Here is a 21,292-nt window from a genome sequence, read left to right on the forward strand (position 1 = left end):
TAATGGCTAGACTCTGGATAGTATCAGGCAGTAAATTCTCTTCAAAACACTCAGTCAACACCAATGAGTTCTAGTACAGAAAAATCAGTTTTCTTACCAAGAATCTTGCTGATATTGGAATTGTGCATGTCAGGGAAGGCTTGAAGGATCTTTCTTCGCTCATCTTTAGCCCACACCATGAAGGCATTCATTGGACGCTTGATATGGGGCTCATTGCTGCCACGCCCTCTGGATTCCCGATAAATTCTAGATTCTGAGACACCTGCACTTCCTAAAAAGAGAGGAGAAGGTAATCCCCAACTTGCATTTTGATTGCACAACTTCCTTTGTTTTTGGTTCCTTTTTGAGGTGTTGAACACTCCATGAAGCATTTGTTCAAAACACATTCAAAATATTTCTCCCTCTGCTTTAGTTGGTCAGCTGTACCTCATTCTTTCTATCATCTGTCTACTTTTTTAGTAATTGTCCTGGTACTGAATCCTGTGGTATGCTTTATGATGTATACATCTGCACAGGCAAAAAACCCAGTTCTTTTTTCCACACGAACTGTGTAAAGACTTTTTTTTCAACTTCTTTTACTGCATAACAACCTAAAAATACATTTTTATCAGTGGCGATTTGTGTCTTTGTAAGTTACAGATGGTGACAGTATTGTATTAACAATTTCCAGATTCCTTTGTGATGAGAACAGGGCTAATATATGGTAACATGAGGTATTTTTTAAGTAAGTCTCTAACTAACAAATGAACATTTTACACAGCTGCCTTTTCTTGTGCTTACACCTCCACGGTAACATAAGCAATGGCAGAAAAAGAAAAGAGCATTAAGCTTGCTTCATCAAATCCAAACAAGCTCCCACAGACCAAGAGTGTGCATCATCCACGGATGATCAGCTTGATAATTCATGGACTCTCTGTATGATCTCAGTTATCCCACATCTATTTGCCTCATTTTTCTCATTTTTATGGGAAGAATGTGTTCTTGGTCCAGCCTTGACAAACGAAGTGTACAACAGAGAGAAATAAAAATTTGTACGCAGACCTAAAACAGCACAAGATGAATAATTTCTCCCGATTTGTTTAGTAGCCACTCTGTGCCTCCACCTCCAAGGGAGTTTGCATTCTTCTGCACAGACTGTTGATGTACATGCATAACTGGAATAGGGATAAGCAGTTCCTACTGACCGTCAGAATCTCCGCTCATGTTGAAATCCATCATTGTGTGGCTAAACTTCCCGTCTTCATTCTGTTTTACTGCCAGTTGTTGAGTCAGGCTCTCCAGTGTTGTTTTGTCCTGTACAGGGAACATCACCAGATTTGAATCAGGAAATCATTAAGACCTCAATGTAACTGCCAAATTGATAGATAAGATGTGGTATAGAAGGTGGATAACAATTCAGAATAGTTTACTGGGCCAGGTAAACACACAACTATACATACATGTATATTATATTATATTATATTATATTATATTTCTGGGAGGGATAAGACTGGAAAGCCTACTGTTTCATTTCAAAATCTTGTCTATTAGCTAGCGATAAGAAAACTTCATAACGTTATAAAGTTTCAGCGAAGCACCCTTAAAATTGGATTGCACATCAGAAGCATATGTGAACTCTGTACACTCCTGGACCTACAACTGGGCTGGCAATCTATACAGTACAGGGTCACTTGCAATAGATCTACAGTTCTATTTCTGGTCTGAGCTTGAAATTAAAAGACATAGATGTTCAAAACTTCTCCTAATTTTTTAGTATTTTTGGAAACAACTAATGGAAGTAAACACAAGTAGAAAACCCTTTCCAGGCTTCAGGAAAGGCTCAGTTTTGATCCTGTTTGAGCTCCAGGCACTGGTGTATGTTCTTATCCAGACTGTTTTGCCCATCCGTTCTAACACCCTGTCATTCATATACTTAGAACTATCTATAACATAGTAGGATCCCTGGATTGCAACAAGATAGTGTCTGCTGCCAATTAATCTGTCAAGCTGCTGTAGTGTCTAAAGACACTGCCAATGTAACATGCCAGGGCAATTAATTCCAATGCCCTCTTCAAAACACCCTACCTCTTTTGAATTGCTTAATTATACCAATACAAAGTTGTTATATTTATGTTATGTTTATGTTAACGCTAACTTAATAATAATTTGTAAAATGATAAGCCTTATAGGAAAATACTAGTGGATTGTCAAAATGAAAACAGATAAGCTTTTGCAAAGTGAGAAAATGCCATAATGTCAACTCTAGTAAGTGACTCAGGTTGGAGAAATTCTGAGTTTTTTCCTGAAAGAAAAATTACTGCCCTGTTGTTCATATATGTACCATTCTTCATGGCTGCTAGATACCAACAAAGCTCAAAGAGCAACATCCTATCTCTTGGCAAGAAAGGACTGTATATTTATTATATATAGCTTAATAATGTCACCTTATTGTATTGCAGAAGGAAGCAGGAAAGAAACAATGTGAATGGAGAGATTATTCCTCTGCTTGATTTATAGTATTTCAGGTTCAACCAAGGATTTGAATTCACGCGATTTACTCAAGGCTTTTCTGAAAGCTATCCCCAAACCACCCATTGAGTGAATAAGTGCACCCTTCAGGGAATACTGGGTTGACTTTTTCTCTCTCCGTATTAGTTTCCATTGGAGCTCCCTTCTGTACTTTTGGGTGTAACTAGATGAATTCCAGCTTCTATGGCATTAACAGGCCAACCAGGGGCAACAAAGACAGCCTAGCACAAACAAGAGGCTTTTATGATGTTTGCAGTCACCCCAGACACAGACAGCTCCTATACACATGTATGGAGCAGACTTGATTAATCGAGTCTGCTGGAGCATGGAAATGGATGCACTCCAGCAGCCTTCTGCGTCACACGTATCCACATCACTGCACATCTCCATGCTGAAAAAAGGGAAGCGGGGTGCTTTGAAATAAAACACGTTCTATGAGCTTTAGTTGAAAGCGCCCCGCCACCATTTTTTCAGTACAGGGACGCATGGTAATACTGATACATGTGATGTGCAGGCGCTTCTAAATTAGTGTGGCTTGCTAATTAAAGCACCCAGTGCCCCATTCCACAGTACATGTAAAAAATGCCCAGATTGTTTGGAGACATTTCAAATAAGCACCCAAACTTTTTAGATGTTTAACTGAACGAAACTCCTTAATTTAACAGAGTTAGCCTGCTACTCCTTTCCAAAACAGCATGCCAGAATTCCGAAGAAAAGCAGAAATAAGGTTACTTTGATTTCACTCCTACGGATCTCGTATCTATAATGCAAATCAGTGGTTTTTTCTCAAGAACCTGCCTTTAACTTCTTAGAAGCCATTTTAAAAAGTCACCATTAGCCTAAACATCAAATACTTCTACCTCATCCATGATGGGTTTTATTCTTCTTCAGATTTTTATGGAAGGGTATTCAAAATTCTTAGCAAAAGGAATTGACAGCCTAAAGGCCACTGGCATAGGCTTTTCTTTATGTAGGAAATGCAGCTGTTGAAACCAGAGGCAGTTACATTGAGAACCACATTCTACAAACATGATTTGATGGAGCCTTAAGGTCAATGAATACTATAGCTTGCTGTCTATGAGGTACACATAGGGTATGGGTCATTTATCAGGGTGTGACTTAACAAGTCTACAGAGCTCCTGATGCTATCCATCTTGTAAAAAGTTTTGCATTTTGAAATACAGTCAGATGACATGAAGTGACTGAATGAAAGAATAAGCTCAGCTGGTAGAGGGGGGGTGGCAGGGAGGGAATGGGGGAGTAATGTCAGAAAAATGCTGAGCTCCTGGGCTGCACAGTTCAACTATAAGGCTCTGAGCTGTCTTACCAGAAGCCTGAAACATTCAAGTGATCAGAGGGGGAAACCACAGAGTGTTTCAGCAACAAGATGACCTGTAACCTCCAACTACTAAAACATGCAGTATAATAAAATAATTCAATTAGTAACTATAAAGTGGAAGCTGAGATAATTCTCACAGGATGTCACTCTGAAACAGAGGGTGTCAAAACAGTCAGCTGTGCTTTTGTTATGTCCCTTTGTGCTACAACTTACACTAACCATCAGTCAATCCAAGAGTGGGAAAAGGGAAAGGATGGTCTGTGGGTGCTTGGGGGAGGGGAGGCTGGGATGAGGGACTGTGCTATAAGGTCTTTAATTGCAATACAGCAGAGTAAACTGGGCATAAAAAGAAGGTATGGTTGTTATACTTTAGCAGCTCCCAGTGCTAGGAAAGGAATACATTTATTAAGTAAATGAAAGCAGAAGTGCTCAGTATAGGATAGATGTGGATATCCAGATGAAGAACACAATAAATTAATAAATTGGAGGCTCAGTCCTAGGCTCAATCCTGCAGCCTTTGCTTAGGCACAGCAACTACTGGAACAAACTAGGCAGTACTCAATAAGACAATGAAAAACCTAAGGAAAATGCAAGTAAAAAAATGTTGGGTAGCACATTCCTTGTAGAGGATCGCAAAGCAGTTTTGAAATTCTCATTAAACTACAATGTATATGAAGTAGCTGTTATTTTACCCAACCTGCAGATGCAGCAATTGGGGCAAGGACTCTCCCTTCCAAGTCCTGCAGTAACAGTGAGGACCTGGGCACAGGACATAGGCATTCAGACACAAAACAAATGAGCAGGGCTATACAAAGCATAGTAGTGGTAGTGTGTTTGCGGGGGGAAGGGGAGAAGTTGTAAGAGGTAGTGGTCCAACCTCCAGTTTTGCTTTCCAACCACATGAAGACACTGGGGCTGTTTTTCACCAATGGTGGCGTAGGAAAATGGTTTAAAATGACAATCTGTAGGAAAGAGCTCCAGAATTACAAGGCTAAGTTAAGCACAAGGTTATGTGCTCTGTGTTTTGCCTAAGGGGCGTGGTGGTGGTTATCCTAGGTAGGTAACAACAACCCATTAGCTTGAAGCCTCTCTCTAACCTTTCTTACAGGATGTTTCAATTTATTGAGACATTCATGGCAACACACAAGAAACAAAGAACTCTTCTACCCCCCACCAATTTGCTGCTCCATGCTGATGCAGTCAATCCACCCTTATCCCATAAGATCTATTTAACGATTCCATTAAATGACACCATGATGCACAATGGTTTTAAGCACACACATAAAAAGGCTCTATTAAGCATAATTATATTAATTTGGTAGTCAGTGGACAGGTCTGCATGTCTGCATGTTCATTAATTATTACAGGTTTAGTACCTGTAATAACAGCAGCACTGGTGCATGCTTTTTTTGTGACACTAATGTGCAGTAGGCTAATTCTACTGCGCATTTAGCATGGCAGACAAAAACTGATAATGTGCTAATGCACAACAGAATTATTCTACTGCGTATTTAGTGTTTCATGAAAACACGCCCAGTTACGAGTACTTAAAATACCTACTTAAAATGCCCACACCAGAGTGACTGTGTAAGTACGTAACAAATAATACCAAGGATGCCAAATAGCAAGCTTAGTGACAGAGGTAGAAGAGTGTAGTTGTTACTGGCCATTAAAGTTCAAGAAGAAATTCCCTAAACTCATGTTATCAGTTATGCCACATTCTGAGTGGGAGAGGGGTCTTCAACCCACAAGGTCCTGAACGATATAAATTTCTAAAGGAAACACTACCAGGATAATGTTTCCTACTTCCCAGCACTGAAGAATAATTCAAGTACTAAATAACATCCAGGACAAAAGCGGCAAGTGAGTGGCATCAAATATGGTTTGGAACCAGTAAGGCTGGGTCTGCTGATGGAACCATTTAGAACTAGCTCATGCTCATAGACATAGTACAAGGTTTCTTGTAAGAGTCATTTAAAAATCAGACTATACAGTACATTATAATCATATAGAGTAGGGATTATCCTCTCCTTGTGGGGGCGGGGGTGGAGGGGGGGCGTGATATGGACAGGCAGTTTCCCCTGAAGTCAACATGAATTTTTATGACTTCCACATTTGGATCAGGCTTCACAGGATATCATAGATAAGTTCCCACCCGTAATATCTGCAGTCCTATGAAGATGGAGGAAAACCATCCTGATGGTCATTTCTATTAGTGTGTAAAGTAGTTTCCCTGTGGGAACAGTGGAAAACCCATTGCCTGAGTCATTTAAAAGTGTAATAGACAAAGCATGGGTACTATTACTGCAGGAAGCAATTCTGCAGTGGTCCCAGTCAAGAGGATTAGATGACTAAAAAAAGTGACAAGCAATATGAGAAAAACCCATAAAATAAAACATTCCTCGCAAAACTGAATGGCTTAGACAGTTCAGAGGATAACTAGTCAGGTTAACTTCATAGCCACAAGCAGATGAGAGGATTTTAAGACATTATAACTAAAGAAAGCAATCTGCTGGAGAGTTAAACTAGCTCTGTGGCTGGGCTCCAAGTAACGTTCTAATTATATTTAAAAGAAAGAAACACACGCGCGCGCGTGCGTGCGCACACACACACTCTGCATGTGTCACGGACAAAAAAAAATGAGTAAGCACCACGAGTCAGACTCAGTTACATGGTCAGCTGCAAAAGTGACTTGGCTCATTGTCATGAATAGCTGTCATCATTTAACAAAACACTGATCAAAAAAATGACAAGAACTTGGTTGTGATCTCTCTCTCATACAAGAAACATAAAGCAAGAAGATTCAAAACGCATGTGAAGCAGGCTGACAACCTTTGCCAAAACTCCTCCTGCTATACAGATGTGAATCAAAACCTCAGAAGGTCTGAGACATGAAGCCACTTGGATACGCTTCCCTCAGCCTTTTCTCCCTCCTCCTACTTCCCCAAATGTAGGCTGGGTCATGGTGGGAATACTGAACATGCATCTGAGAATACGTGTGCACTCCCATTCTTGAATTACTCTATAATTTAGTGGGGTCACTGAATACTGGGCTTATGTTGAGGAACACCTCTCCTTCCCTCCTCCACCCCCCATGGAGATGTCCTCTTGGCTGGGGCACTTGGCAAACAGCTAGAGTACTCTGAACTCAGCTAGGCTTGTAGCCAAACACAGTCCTTTCTCAAATTGCATAATTCAAGGTTAAAAGTTTTATTAAAGCTGTCCAGCCTTGAGTTTTCCCCTCCCCCTACCCAGTTTCCATTCCCCTTTCTTATGGGTATTTTTCATTGAGTTTCATGCAGGGAAGGATGCAGCCAGCTTAGAGAGCCAGAAGAGCAGCCCTCAGGCACAGCTGTCCAAGTTCAGACTCTCCTCCTTTTTCTAGGCAAACCAATACACCCAGCTTAAAAAAAACCTTGTTTCTAGCACCCTGGGAAGACCACTGAAGCAGAAAAATGTTTTGCCCACTGGGTCTTGAACTTAAAAAACCTGAATGTATTGACTGGTGGACTGGCCCTCTACCTTAGTTTCCTTCTATACAATATTAGGAATCAGAAACAACAAATTTGTTTGACCAGGCCTGGTCTGGACACTTTGCTAGGTTCTTTCTCTGGTTTTGTTCATATGATTGTGTCCCATTCTGCACTACAGAAGCACTCTCATGACTAATTCTTAATAGCCAACTTGGAGCCCAATTGCTGATTGGTGCCATTTTCAAACAGATGCTTTGAGAAGCTGGTTTCTAAATCAGCTATGCCCTGTACGAGTCCCTCGGTTAAATTCACAGCCCCCACCAAGGTGTTTGGCAGTGGTGAGCTCAGGGACTCCATGCAATAAATCACAGCTAATAAATAGCCAGTCAGACACACCACTCAGTCATAAACACAGGGTTTTTAGGTGCCAGTCAGATCAGATCAGCCACAGGCCTATACAAAAGGTCTTCCAATGCAAGTTCATTAGTGAAAAAGCATTTCCTTGTCAGATAATGTCAGATACATTAGCAATCCCTGTGGCTCTTTGAATGTTCGCCTGACAGTGTTTGTACTAGTTCACAGAAAGACAGAGATCTGATAGAAGAATCTCATATAAATGAGGCCTTTAAAATTTGATCTGTTCCCAATCACAAATAAAATCCCAAGCAAACATCTTGTGTCCACTAAAAAATATGCCTTATTATAATATGCATTCATCTCCTGTGAATCATTCAAAGAACTTTGTTTTCCAAATGTTAAGGGAATCTCACAACATTTGTGTGAAGTAGGTGAGTGTAAACAGTTGGATACTCTGAAGGCAAAGAAATGGAGCTGCCCTAGAAACTCAGAGAAGCCAGTGGCAGAATGAGGAATTGCACTTAGGATCAGGCCTGCATATTAGCCCAAGAGTGTACAAAATATATGGCCATATCATGTATACCTCAGTCTAGATACAAGTAGAAGACACAAGTGCTCTGCACTGAACTCACAGATTACATAAGGAAATGCAGCTCCACAGACTTTTGAATTTGGTTCTGTGGTATTTTTTTTAGAAACCTATTTATTTATGGGTTATTTTCTACTGTTTATTATACTAACATTTCAGTGCCTCGCCTCATTAGTGAGTTTTCTGCCATCATGACCCTGTGGAATAAGGAAGTTTTACTCTTTGGCTGCATCTACACATGCACTTTACTGCGGAGTAGACTTATTAGCTGCGGACTAAAGCATCACTGTCTACTTGTGTGATGGTATTAGACTGCAATAAACTAATTTACACCGGCATAAGATAGTACTGTCAGGGACAGTACTATCTTACGCCAAAGTAATTTACTCTGATTAAACACACATGTAGACAATGACCACAAGTGTAAATTGTGCCCGGTCATCCTAGTCAGCCAGGGGCTAGACTGCTGCCTAGTTACATGGCTTTCAGCACCCTTGTGCCCCAGCCAGCCTCTCCATTGGCCGACCCTGCCACCTGGAGCCCAGGGCTGGACCCCATACCCACTGCCAGCCTGGGCCTGCTCCACCCCAGCTCAAATTGCTGCTGTCTCAGCCACACATGTAGGCACAGTGCCCAGGAGTAGTCTACTCTGGCTTAAACTGCTCTGGAGTATATTGCTTCTCATTAATTGCATGGGTAGATGCACCCTCCCTGTTTTACCAATGGGGAACTGAGACACAGATTAAGTGATGTGCCAAAGTCACCCAGGAAGCCTGTGGAGGTTCCAGAAATTAAACCCACATGTCTTGCATCCCAATCCAGGCCCATGGATTTCTATGTGATGGTAGAATTGGGATTCTTGCTGGTGATGCATATTACCAGGAAAAGTTAAATAAAATATAAATAAGATCAGCCACAGATCAACTGTTACAATGAACCCTGCTTAAATAAAGCTTGTGAGGCTGTAAAAGTCATAAAAAGCACATGCATGAAATGATAAAACGGAGTGAGACTTTCAAATGTTGACTTAGTAATTGTTAAACCCCTTCTGGCTGCACTATTTTATAGTCTTCTACTGTACTAATGAAAAGGGAAGAAACAACAAAGAAGGGTTTTAACCTTCCAATTATATAAACTCCACGGACCACCAAAGAAGATGAAAGATTATTTATAATGTCACAATGATTTATCAGTTGGGGATTTTTTTTGTTGTTGTTGCATCAAAGTTAAGTATGAAGAAACAATGCCTTCACCATCCCCTCAAATCTTTCACTCTTGCTTATCTAAGATCTCTTTTTTCTATGGAATAATAATCCACCCACAGGATCTAAAAGCAGAATTAAAAAAAATAAAATAGCATTTCTTACTTGAGGTCCTTCCTCAATGGTATCTGCTTTAAAACTCTTCCATCTCAGTTATGATGGGACTGAATGGGTTGGCAAATGGGGGAAAAGATATTTAGCTCATCCATTCAAATCTAAAACAGTTCAATAATGACTGAAAAAGCATTACAATCTGATTGGTAACCTATATATAATGTCTTGCTAGTCTCAGTAGACTGGTGTCCTAGGAGCTGTTCCAGGGGGAAAAAATGTCCAAATTATAAACCAAAGAGTCTCTGAATTGAGTAGACACAGATATTCTTAGCTACTCTTTCCTTAGAGGTGGACTCCAAAATGAATAGAGATGCTGATAGAGCAGAGTTTATATAGTTACTTCCTCAGCTGTGCTTATTTGTGGATAGAGGCCTTCAGTTTCTAGGGCTGCCAATCAAACATCTTCCATAAACACTGAGTCAGACATCATCACTGTTGTAAATGGAAAGTCTCCCATTGAATCTGGTGGCCTATAGGTCAGGCCTCTGAGGTATTTATTAGTGTTTCATTCCACAAACTAATTACTTCCTAAGCAAATAAGGTGGTGTTCCAAAAAGAGATTCCCTAGAAACAAAGTGGTTTAAAGAGTGTTGGATGCAGCAAATCTAAAGGAATTATCTCTACAAAGAGGCTATGGAGGTCCTGTGTGTACTTTGGAGGTGACTATAAGGAGAGTAAAAGTCAGGACTTCCAAAGGGTAACAGGAGCTGGGAAGCCCATAGTCTCAAAGAAAGGGTAAAACAGGCACCAGTTTTCTTCCTACAAAACTTTTTGAGAGCTTGATTCAGGGAGTGGTTGCAAAATTTTAATTGGATTGACAGGAGCTCTGTGCCTCTGTTTCCCCATCTGCAAGATGGACATAATGATGCTTGCCTGTTTTGGTAAAACATGTCAAGTTCTCTCTGGAGGAAAAAAGCAATATAAATGCAAATTAGCATCCTTCCTAGCAAGAGATAGAAGAGCCATGGCAGCCCATGCATGATGACAAGGAAGGGTTAATTATGGAAGAGAGGTGGCATACCAAAAATGGAATGAAATGGAAGTCACAGCCCACATGGGATATCCAGGGAGTGGGGGTTCTGCACACATGTAAACAGAAAGTAAGAAAGCCGTCTCCACTTCTCTGGCAATTGTTTACCAAACAATGGGTGACTCGGTTACTTAGCAGTATTACAAAAATGTATAGACTATTCTCTTCCAATTTAATTTTAGGCATTAATGCCATGGAGGGTGTTTGGACTCTGCCTATTGCATTGTTACTCCCTGTTCTAATAAAATAAAGAGATTCCTTTGCTCTCTATCTAACCTATGTATGAAGAAGGACACTGCTAGATTTTTCCAAACGGTAATCAGGCCCGATTTGTCTGCTGTCAGGATCAGCATCAGTCCAGGGAAGAGCAAAGTTTTATACACTCAGCATGGTGTTAGGGACCATTTTGTTATTCACATAAATGAGTTCATGCAGCCTTAGCACTGGCAACATCCAGTGACTGGCTGTTTAAATGACTGAAGGAACATGGTTCTTTCAATTACAGCTGTTCAGCACCATTGACTTTTTGTGGGTTCACCCCAAATTATAGCAATGGCAGAGAAAGGGGAATTAGTCTCAGGTACCTTGCTACTTCCACTGCAGTGATATCAGGGTCCATAGTTTTATCACAGCTTTTGTATTTTATGTTTTCCTTTAAGCTCCATTAATTGTGAGTATTGTAAGAATCTCCCCTTTCATTTAAAAAACAAACAAACAAATGATCAAAACCCAACAACTTTTCATCTCTCTTGGCTGTGGAGGGAAGTTTGGAAACGTAAGATCTACAGACTCAGAAATGAGAGAGGAAATAAAAAAGAACCCCACATGGACAGATTTTGTTTTTCTTTTTTGCTCTTTAGGTCTCTTGATGTTTTACAGGTATTTCATGACACTAATTGGGTGGGCCTGACCCAGGTTTTGGGGGTTAGTAATGCTAGGTAAGGTATTGATAGCCAACTCTTCTGCACTAGCCTGCAAATGTTGTCTCAAATTAAAACTGGATAGAAGCACAGTCTCTGGAACCGAGGGGGAGTTCAAACTATGTGCCCATTTAGACACTCAGGTTTCTAGGAATCTGGGGTTCATCCCTCACATTTCTGTATGCTGTCACAAGCCTACACATCTGTGGGCAGAATGTGTTCTTCCCTGTGTATACTACTGCTTTAATATGCCTCAGTTTCATTAGCTAGCCCTGCCCATGCCTCCCCACCATGACTATGTAAAATAATAAAAAGAAGAAAACCCACAACCTCCTCCCCCCTCCCACGATTTTCCCTTTAAAAACAACTCTGGGTATTTAGTAGGGATGATGGTCAACTAGAAGAAAGTTTGTTTTTAAAGTAAAGAAGGCAAAATCCACGATAAAAACCTCATCGCATAATCACTCCCTCCCATGCGTGGGCACTTGCTAGCTGAAAGTAGTGGCACTGTGACAAATGTAGCAAAACCAAAAGCAGGCTCTACTAAAAGAAAGTGTGTGTGTGTGTGTGTGTGTGTGTGTGTGTGTGTGCGTGTGTGTGTGTGTGTGTGTGTGTGTGTGTGTGGGGCAGGACTTCCACTGGCCATCTGTGAAAATAAGGCATGTGGCCATTAAATGCAGAGGCTGTAAATATAAATACATACAAGCTCCAAGAAGCAAAAGGCAAAAAGGGGCTAAACTTTAAGCTGAGGCAAACTGTAATGTTTAAAGCCTCATTGCTAATGCTGGGCAAAAACAATTCTGATCTTTACAGTGTGCAAACCTGACATGAACTTTAATCAAATTACAAAAAATAAAGAAGGTTCAGGAGAAAATACAATAGATACAGTAGCTCTGTGAATAAACTACTGCTTTAATATGAACGATTTTGGTGAGACAGTTGATTGGACCTATTGAAAAGCTGGCATACAAAGTGATGGATGGGTGATGACATAATACCTGCTTGCCTGGCTGTCATGCCTTTTGAAAACTGTCTGCTGTGTGTTGATAGCATTAACAAAGGAGATTGCAACCCCTTCCACCCTATGCCTGCACACAAGAAATTTCTACTGGCAAAGAATCTCAGCAAGACAGAAGCAAGAAGGTTTTACTTGGGTGCTTGTAGTGGGGAATTAAGTATGAAAAAGGATGAAATCCTGGAGACCACATATTAGCTTTCATGTCGTAGGATGATTTAGATTCTCTTACAGTGAACTGTCCACAAAGCAGTCCCTCATCCCCACACTATATAATAATTATTTCAAACAGACATCTCTCTCTGCACACCGAGAGACTAAAGCAAAAGTATTATATTGCTCATCTTACCTACGGTTTTACAGGCCAATAAGGAATAGAGTATGCTACAAATTACAAGACATGCATGTTACGTGTACATTGAGTTTGCATGTAGAAATTAATGCATGTGTTAACCACATTTTTTTCTGTAATATACTGTGCACGTCATTAGACTGAGAAGGGATTAACTTTTGCAGACCACTAATACTTCTGAACTAACATTTGATAGTGTCTTCCTATTTAGGAAACAAGAACAACTTGCTATTTCCTGCTGCTTCACTTCTGATTTCCATTGTTTCATCAGCACATGCACCTGATTCAAAAACCCTTTAAAGCCAATGGAAAGCCTCTCATCAACTTAGCAGACTCAACTCCTGTTAACTCCTCCCCATTTTGTTTTGTTTGTCTATTTGTTTTAATCTCATGCTCAAATTTAACCACTGGGTGGTGAGGAGAAATTTTATTATTTAAATCGAATAAAGGAAAGTCTAGAGAAGGAAAACATTAGGGTCTATTCTATGGTAACTTCTTCCTATGCCCTTCAGGAAAGTGAATGTCAGTTTTCTGTTTCTCAAAGAGCAGGATCTGGTAGATCATATTATTAATATACTCCTCCTCACCATAGGGGAAAGCTGAGATTGAATTCACTTCAGCTCAGCTGATCACTTAAGAGTTAACTCTGCTAGCCCCATCCATCAGGCAGCCAGTGAGGCATCAGGAAGGAATGATGGATGTAAAATTATTACAGGGCTGCCACCCGATACACTTACTGCCATTTGTAACTCACGTTGGAACTGACACACTTTTTTCATTATTAAACATCCACATTAAGTCAACATTGGTCACTGTCATTTCATGTTTGGCACTGTGTTAAAGGGAAGAGGGAGAAATGAGGGGGGTGGGGGGTGGGGAAGACTGTGGGAGGAGGGTGGGCGGAAATGGGAGGAAAGGCATCCTCGACCTACTGTTCCATCAGCGTGAGTAATAAAACAGGCTTCTGCTTACAATGCTGGAATAAATATTGTTACAAATAGCTTTTTAGTTACAGCCCAGCAGACAAGTACCTGTCAGAGTCGTTTAGAAGAGGGACATGCTCTTGGCAATAAGAGAGAGCACTTATATCATAAGTTAAAAAGCATTTGCACACAGCGCATGTGTATTAGGACACAATTATCTGTGAGCATGGTCTGTGTGCCTCCATGCATATCCAAACTGCATGAGTACGTGTGGGCATCTGGATCAATGCATGTTCACATACATGAATTGCTTGTATATTTATGAGTGCTCATGGGCACTCACAAAAACTCACCTGTATTTGCTGGGGCATACCTGTATACACATGCAAGCACATGTGACTGGGCCCATTTTCACGCACCTATGTGTGTGAATTTACAGCTGCTTGGTTATGCAAATATAAGTCTGTTTACAGATCTGAGGGCGCATGAAAATTCATGGCTAGTTTTGTGTGAACGAGCGTATGCACGTATTGCATGGACACATATGTTATGTGCTCATTTCTGGATGTGCACATTATGGCAGTGTATGCCATGTACACCCATGCCCATCCCATTGCCTGTATTTGTGTACATTCAATTTGTAGCAGAACATGTAGTTTTTTTGACTGAACAAATAGACCATAGTCCACTTTTTTGTGAGGCTGCCCAGTGCTGTGTTTGCTCTGGATGAAAATCTGTTGCCTTCAAGCTACATGTATAAAAGGTAATATTGTTTATGTATAGTAAGTATCAAGCTCTAATTAACTATAGATGACAATTATAAATAAAACTAAGCTCCTGGGTTTCCAAGGAACCAGAAACACACACATTTCTGGTTTATACTGAAAGACTTCCAAGAAAAGTAATTTAAAAATATATATTTACTGCATTCTCCATTAAATTAGGTTTTAGTAAAATCTATATTCTTCATGTAGATTTTTCTGAAGCCATCTGAAAGTCAAATCTCCACAAGGCATCTCAGGTTGGGTATCCAAATCTGCCTCACCTGTACACTCTAGTTACTTCTGAAAATCTTTTCTAGATAAATATATATCCAGTAACACAAAATCTCTCCAGACCCACACAATTCCTACCTCTCTGACTTCTGTTCTACCACTGACAACCTTGGCCATCTTTAGGGATATTCCCAGCTGGGAACATGAAAGTGAGACACTGGGTTATGAGCATATGAGAAAAACAGCCCCAAAGCTTTAACACATGCATTCATGAAAGGGGTTTCTTTCCCTGAGCCTCCCCAATCACCAGCAGCAAACAGATTCTTAATGATACTCTGACTGGAAAATTCAGAACTGAAGGTGTGAAGGCACCCATCCTTCTTGGTAGGCTGTGATTACAACAAAAGGCTAAACCTGCCCTAGAATAAGTTCTATAAATACCTTGACAACGCTGGAAAAAATAGACTTAGCTTTAGATACCAACCTCAGGGTTCTGCTCATAAGGATATATCATTCACAGTGGCCATGTCTACACAAGACGCTGACTGTATTAACAAGTACTAAATGACAGAACAGTAACCTGAGTTATGCACAGTAGCACTGACAAATGCCTTTTTTGTGATACTACTGCACAATAGCCTAATACTACTGCACAGTAGTGTCACATCATGGTTTTTGCCACGTGATGCTATTGTGCAGTAGTATTGGGCTACTGTGCAGTCAGCGTCTCATGTAGATGTGGCCAGTGAGAAGGAAAGTGATCATCTTCTAATCCAATGCTGAGCATGCAGAGCTACATCTGAATATATTTGTGTGCAGGCAGAGCAGCCAAGCCCTGCCCTGCCTCTGTAATTATCTTATGCCTTCCTAATCTGCAGGAAGTGAGAAAAGCAAAGGAAACCCAACTGGCCTGTCACTTTGGTGTCCTGCCTGTCAAATGACCAGGCTGGGCCCTGGGCTTCTTGATGGAATTCAGATCCTATGGCTGGCTGTAATTTGTAGAAGGAAAGTCCCAGATGAGAAGGCCCAGAATATATGGAAGGTACAGGCAGGTATCAAAACTTCAGAGCCTTCTCCCTTCTCTTTGCTGTGTCAAATCCAAACCTCAAGCCCATATCTCTTTCAACCCTGAGATCCCACAGACACAATACAAATGTTGCAACTTGCACCTACTATCATAAATCATCTGAAGCAGCAACCCAGATCCAGAACACTGGTATGGTCTGGGAGAGTTCAGATCTGGATTTGACCTTTGCGACTCCTTCCCTTCTCCACTAGAGCCTCCCAGAACAAAGCATCAGCAGCTAATATACCAAATAAAACTATTGTTGCTTTAGAAGAAATAAAAGGTTGCAAATAAAATACCTTCTGTTCCTCCCCACTATAAAAGAACTCTTTTTGCCCTCTGCAGACCAAGCAGGAGGCATGAATTAGAGAGGAGAACAAACCCCTATGTTTGGGGTGAAGGTGAGAAGTGAAAACAGAAGGGACAAGGAGTAGCCAAACAATAGGAGAGTAACAGAATAAAGTGAATACAGATGGTTTCATTCCTGTTACTTAATCAAAAGGCTGTGCAGAGTCACTAGAGCCGGCATAAAGTCATGTGTTAGAACAACAGCTGATCTGTATTAAAGAAGATTAACTCGCAGTGCCAGGGTGGAGGGCCCGGGATTATTTTATGTACTTCCATTGCCGTACAAGCCGTCAGCACAATTACTGCCCTCCGATGTGAATGACTGATCTGTAACCACAGCTAAACAGCATGCTGCTTAGGGGCCTGGGTGCTTCATGAAGATGAATTTCCATACCATCAAAGTGCTTTTAATGGACTTCCTGATCCAACCACAAGGCCTGCTTTGCAAGTATATAGAACTCAGGATGAAGGCTTCCTGTCCAAAAGGATTTGGTCGGTTGTCACTTGACAATTCCCAGCCAGCACAGGGGAGGAGAGGGGGGAGATAGGTAGAGTTGTCTCTGCTTTGGAGGATTAAAAAAAAAAAAGGGTACAGATGCTTTCTGAATGCAACCAACTGCTGTATCCACAGCTGAATTCAATGCGCTTAACAAATAACGGCAATTTAGCTATGCTTGCGAGGAATAGTTTGAGTCACTTTGCATTAGCATCTGGCTGAGTGTTAAAGTCATTTCTACATGGGGAGCAGAGAAAAGGAATTTCTGCTCCGAGCATCCTTTCAAGAATGCTTAAATATTTGAATATAAATTCCTTTGTGCTTGTGATCACTTTTTCTTATATCTGACACACTGCTTTTCCCCCTTCCCTTCTGGTACTCTTCCACGTGAAACACCACAAACATGCTCTGTCCCTTTCTCCCTACACTGATGCCCTTATTTTTCTAAAATAGCTTTTTATGTACCACCAGACACCTATTACACTGACCTCTTTATCTCCCCCTTCCTATCAGAAGAGTGCATGAAATTTGAGCCATTTCTACATCATTTGCACCCATGCTAGGCTGGTAAAAAAGTACAGTAGTGACAGGCTCACATGTACATTTAACATTCATTGCCCAGATTGCTGGCTTCTCATAGCTTATTGATCAAACTCCATCTAAAAACCAGGGAAACTGGAAAGCTATCCAAATTAGCAATCTGCTCATTCTGGACAATATTGTTTGACTCACAAGCTTCCCAGAATGACTGACTTTCAAGTTACTGTTAAGTAGCTGATCATTTTTATTCTATTTATCCATCTGAGTGACTCACTTGAATACTGAGGGATGAAAAAGGCATGAGAACCAAGGTTTCAATACAGTACAGTTTATATTAAATGCAGTGGTATACTTTTTGATTATTTGTTAATAATATGAGACACCTTTCATCTCTAGAAAAATCAAGAGAAATGGTCTTAAAAATATGAATTTGTGAAGCATGCAAGAGTTTTTGTAACTTTCCGTCCTAAATAGCAGCACTGTCTTCATCTCACTGTAAAGGAGCTGGGAAGGGATCAATGAACTATTTACTCCCTTCAGCCAGGAGCAGAGGAGCTGAAAGAAGCCAGAAGAGCTTCCTGAGAAAATCAGGTCACCCTGGGCACTGAGAGTCCTGATCCCCAAGACAAAAAAGCAGTGCTAGATCCAATCCACTGAAGTGGTACATTAGAAAAAAATATTTTCCTACTTGATGGTTTTCCTATATATTACAGCTTTACAGACCATTTCAGAATGAGAATGAATGCATCAATTCCAGTGCTTCTCAGTTTTGCTGGATGTATTTGGTGCAGTTTGTGCTGTCAAATCTCTGTTTTTTCAATTTTGCTAAGTCATCTAACAGGACTTGACAGTGCTACATTGCAATGGTCACAAAACATCATACATGACAACCTCATAAGGCTAAATACCCAAGAGCTGAGCCTGGGTATCAGCATAGCTTATATTCCTAAAGAAGCTTGAATATTTTCAAATCCAGCTCATCTCGCAAACACATGTAAGCATTTCCATAAAGATAGATTTCCACTCAGACCCAGATATTTCAAAGATCACCTAGCCATAATACATAATGACAGTTTGGAACAGAGAATTAGTGGTCTCTGAAGTTCTCATAAGGAGTTTAACTATGTTTTATTGGTGTTTTTTCCCTTGACTGTCTCCAGATCTCTATTGGGTGTGTTTTTTAAACAGTTCTAAAAGAAAGGATGGAGACAGAGCAGAGAAGGAAAAGAAAAGGGTTAAGGGAGAGAGAGACAGAGAATAACTAAGAATGAGTGAGAGACTATGTGCATGTATAAAACTCAAAAGGAAAATCAATATGGCTATAAGAAAAGGGAGTCTTAGGAACTCACCTTTTCTGTCCTGCAGTTATTCAGACCCAGGCTATTCACAACCGCCACCTTCCCATCAAGCACCTGTTGCTCCCTCCGAAGCTGCTCCTTCATCTGTCGGGCCTCCTGAATTGCCTTGGTAACAGCATCGTGGTCATTTAAATAACCTGACGACGTGATAGAAGAAAGGATATCTTTAAAAAGAAAACACAGGTTACAAGAAAACGTTTCAGTTTTTGCCAGTCAAACTCACCAATGCTTTCCTTAGGCACCATTACATGAGAAGGCAACAAAAAAGAAGGAGCACCCCCATAAACCTGTCTCTGCTTGGAAATTTTGAGACAGGCCCACCTGGATATAAACCATGAGAAACATTAGTTCTGATAGCATCACTCTGATACTTGATGCCATTAGTTTCAATATTTACCCAACAATCTAGAGATCAGCCCTGAGGTTCATATGCAGCAGGGCATAACTTGATAGGGGAAGGGGGAGGCTTTGATCATGCAAGCAGTCCCAAACTATGAAAAGTAGCCTTTTTTATTCTTCCCCTTCTTAAAACACGTGAATACATTAAAATAAACCACAGGTGGCGGTGGTTTGCTATAGATACAAAGTGCATAATGGCTGGGAAGAGAAATCTCATCCGTTGAATGCTCCCCACCACCACCTGTCATTCAGAAATGTATAAGAAACCACAGCTACATGGCCCTATGTTCCCATTCTATTCATGCCGTGATAGGAGGTCAAATGTCCACTGTTTGGCTGACAATTCACAGCCCAGGGCTTAGCCCTAGTAGTCAGTGAATTACTTCCTTTTAAAATGTTACAAGCATCACCAGCACAGTTAATACTATTTAATTTTAAATGTGACACTTTGTCATTTTTTTTCCTTTAGCATACTGTAGATTATACTTATTATGATCTGCATGTGATTTGTAGGATAGAATACTGATGGGAGACTCCAAGCCCCTGTCTATTTTTCAAATATTACAGGAAAAGCTAATATCTATCACTCCCTCTCCACATGCACACACATGCGTGCGTGCACGCGCGCGCACGCACACACACACACACACACACACACACCTTTCTATCTTTTAACTAGGGCATAAAAATGGCATAAAATGAATCTGTAATATGAAATTGCCCAGAAAAGGGACTTCTGTTTGTGACATGAGGCTAAATCTAACCAGATCCATTGGTGAATTGTGACAGATGGAGGAACTGTGAGACAGAAGGCAGGCACTAATCACACACAAAATGACCGGCTTGCCTCAACATGTTCCATGGATTCCAGCAAACTTTACACCCTAATCCATTTTTAGAACAAAAAACATCTGGGCTATAAATCCTCTAATCTGCCAAAACACGCTATTAAATCCCATGATTTGTTGAAAAACACTAAGATTAAAGAAAGGAAATATAAAATGGCTAACTGCCGTGTTAGGAAAGTGTTATTAATACTCTTTCTTTGTCTCAATTATGAATGTTCTGTTCCTAAAGAGCCTTGTCTAATCATGTCAGATTACACATCCTTGTTGTATTGCTAGACTCTTCTATCTGATCCGCTGATTGCCAAAAAACATAGAACACTGTCTTGCTGCTTAAAACATTTCAGTGGAAGAAGCTGATGTCAGATTAGTTCAGTGCAGCACTGCTGTAAGGATTTTTTTCTCCCTCTCTCTTCCCCCCCCCCCCCCTTTTTTTTTTTTTTTTTTAATTATGAGCAGAATGGGGTTGGTGTTTCAGTCTCCTTTGGAAGGTTGAAAGCAAAAGTTTCTGTGGAATTGGAGGCCAGGGAATAAGATCAACAAATACTTCTCAGTTAAATAGCACAAAACACTACCAGTGTTACATAAAATTAACTCACTCTACATCACTTCTTTTTATCTAATGACCTAACTCAGTAATTCCAGGCCAATGACATCTTTCTCACTGTAAGGAAAGCTGTAACCTGCACCTACTCAACAGTATCAAGGTATTCTCCATCCTCCCCACCCCTGCAAATAAACAAATTGCTTGGTCCTTCCCTCACCTTGCATCTGTTGCTGTTCAAGCTTGCAGTTCATCAAGATAAATTAAAAAGCAAACAAACCGTAATACTAAAATCCAGCAGGGCTGTTGATTAGGCTAGGTATAGTACTTACAAAATGCAGGAGAGCTGAATTTGCCTAAGAATGGGGATTCATGCCTTTCTCCGGACTATTTGTGTTTTTCTGAGTACCACTAACTTAAGAAGGTTCAGCACATGACAGGGAATAAAAGGAAGCACTCCTTAGGTTTTTCAAAGGTGCCAAGATGCTTGTGTATGGGGAAATGATTAATATAGATGTGTGTTGAATGTAAATTATTATTTAGGGTCGCAATGAATTACTGACAGAGGGGAGCTGCATTACATACAATGCACTTAGTTACAAGGATTGCCAGGACACTATCTAGATTTTAGAGAAAATGAGGAAAAATGATAAGTTGTTTCTGGTTTTAACAAGTAGAAATATACCTGTTTCTGAAAAGAAACACTTGGATGGAAAGGTGGGAAGGATATCTGAGACTATTCAAGGTATAGCATGATATACTGGGTGGCTAGGCTAGATCAGGCCACATGCACTACTTGACCAGCTACATACTCTACAC

The 21,292-nt window shown here is 40.5% G+C and overlaps 1 protein-coding gene across 2 annotated transcripts in view; it reads right to left on the bottom strand.

Annotated features, from left to right (window-relative positions):
• SOX5 (SRY-box 5) overlaps window positions 1-21,292 on the bottom strand; it is a 404,814-nt gene that overhangs the window by 22,740 nt on the left and 360,782 nt on the right. The window contains exons 11-13 of one of the 2 annotated variants that reach the window (XM_025214719.1): window positions 18,677-18,849; window positions 1,185-1,293; window positions 98-271 (exon numbers count right to left, since the gene is read on the bottom strand). In XM_025214719.1, coding sequence (XP_025070504.1) covers window positions 98-271; window positions 1,185-1,293; window positions 18,677-18,849 — 456 coding nt within the window. The remainder of the gene's footprint in view (window positions 1-97; window positions 272-1,184; window positions 1,294-18,676; window positions 18,850-21,292) is intronic. The other variant, XM_025214720.1, reaches the window with a different exon arrangement.

Source organism: Alligator sinensis, unplaced genomic scaffold (assembly GCF_000455745.1).
Source record: "Alligator sinensis unplaced genomic scaffold, ASM45574v1 scaffold1024_1, whole genome shotgun sequence".
Classification (NCBI taxonomy): Eukaryota; Metazoa; Chordata; order Crocodylia; family Alligatoridae; genus Alligator; species Alligator sinensis.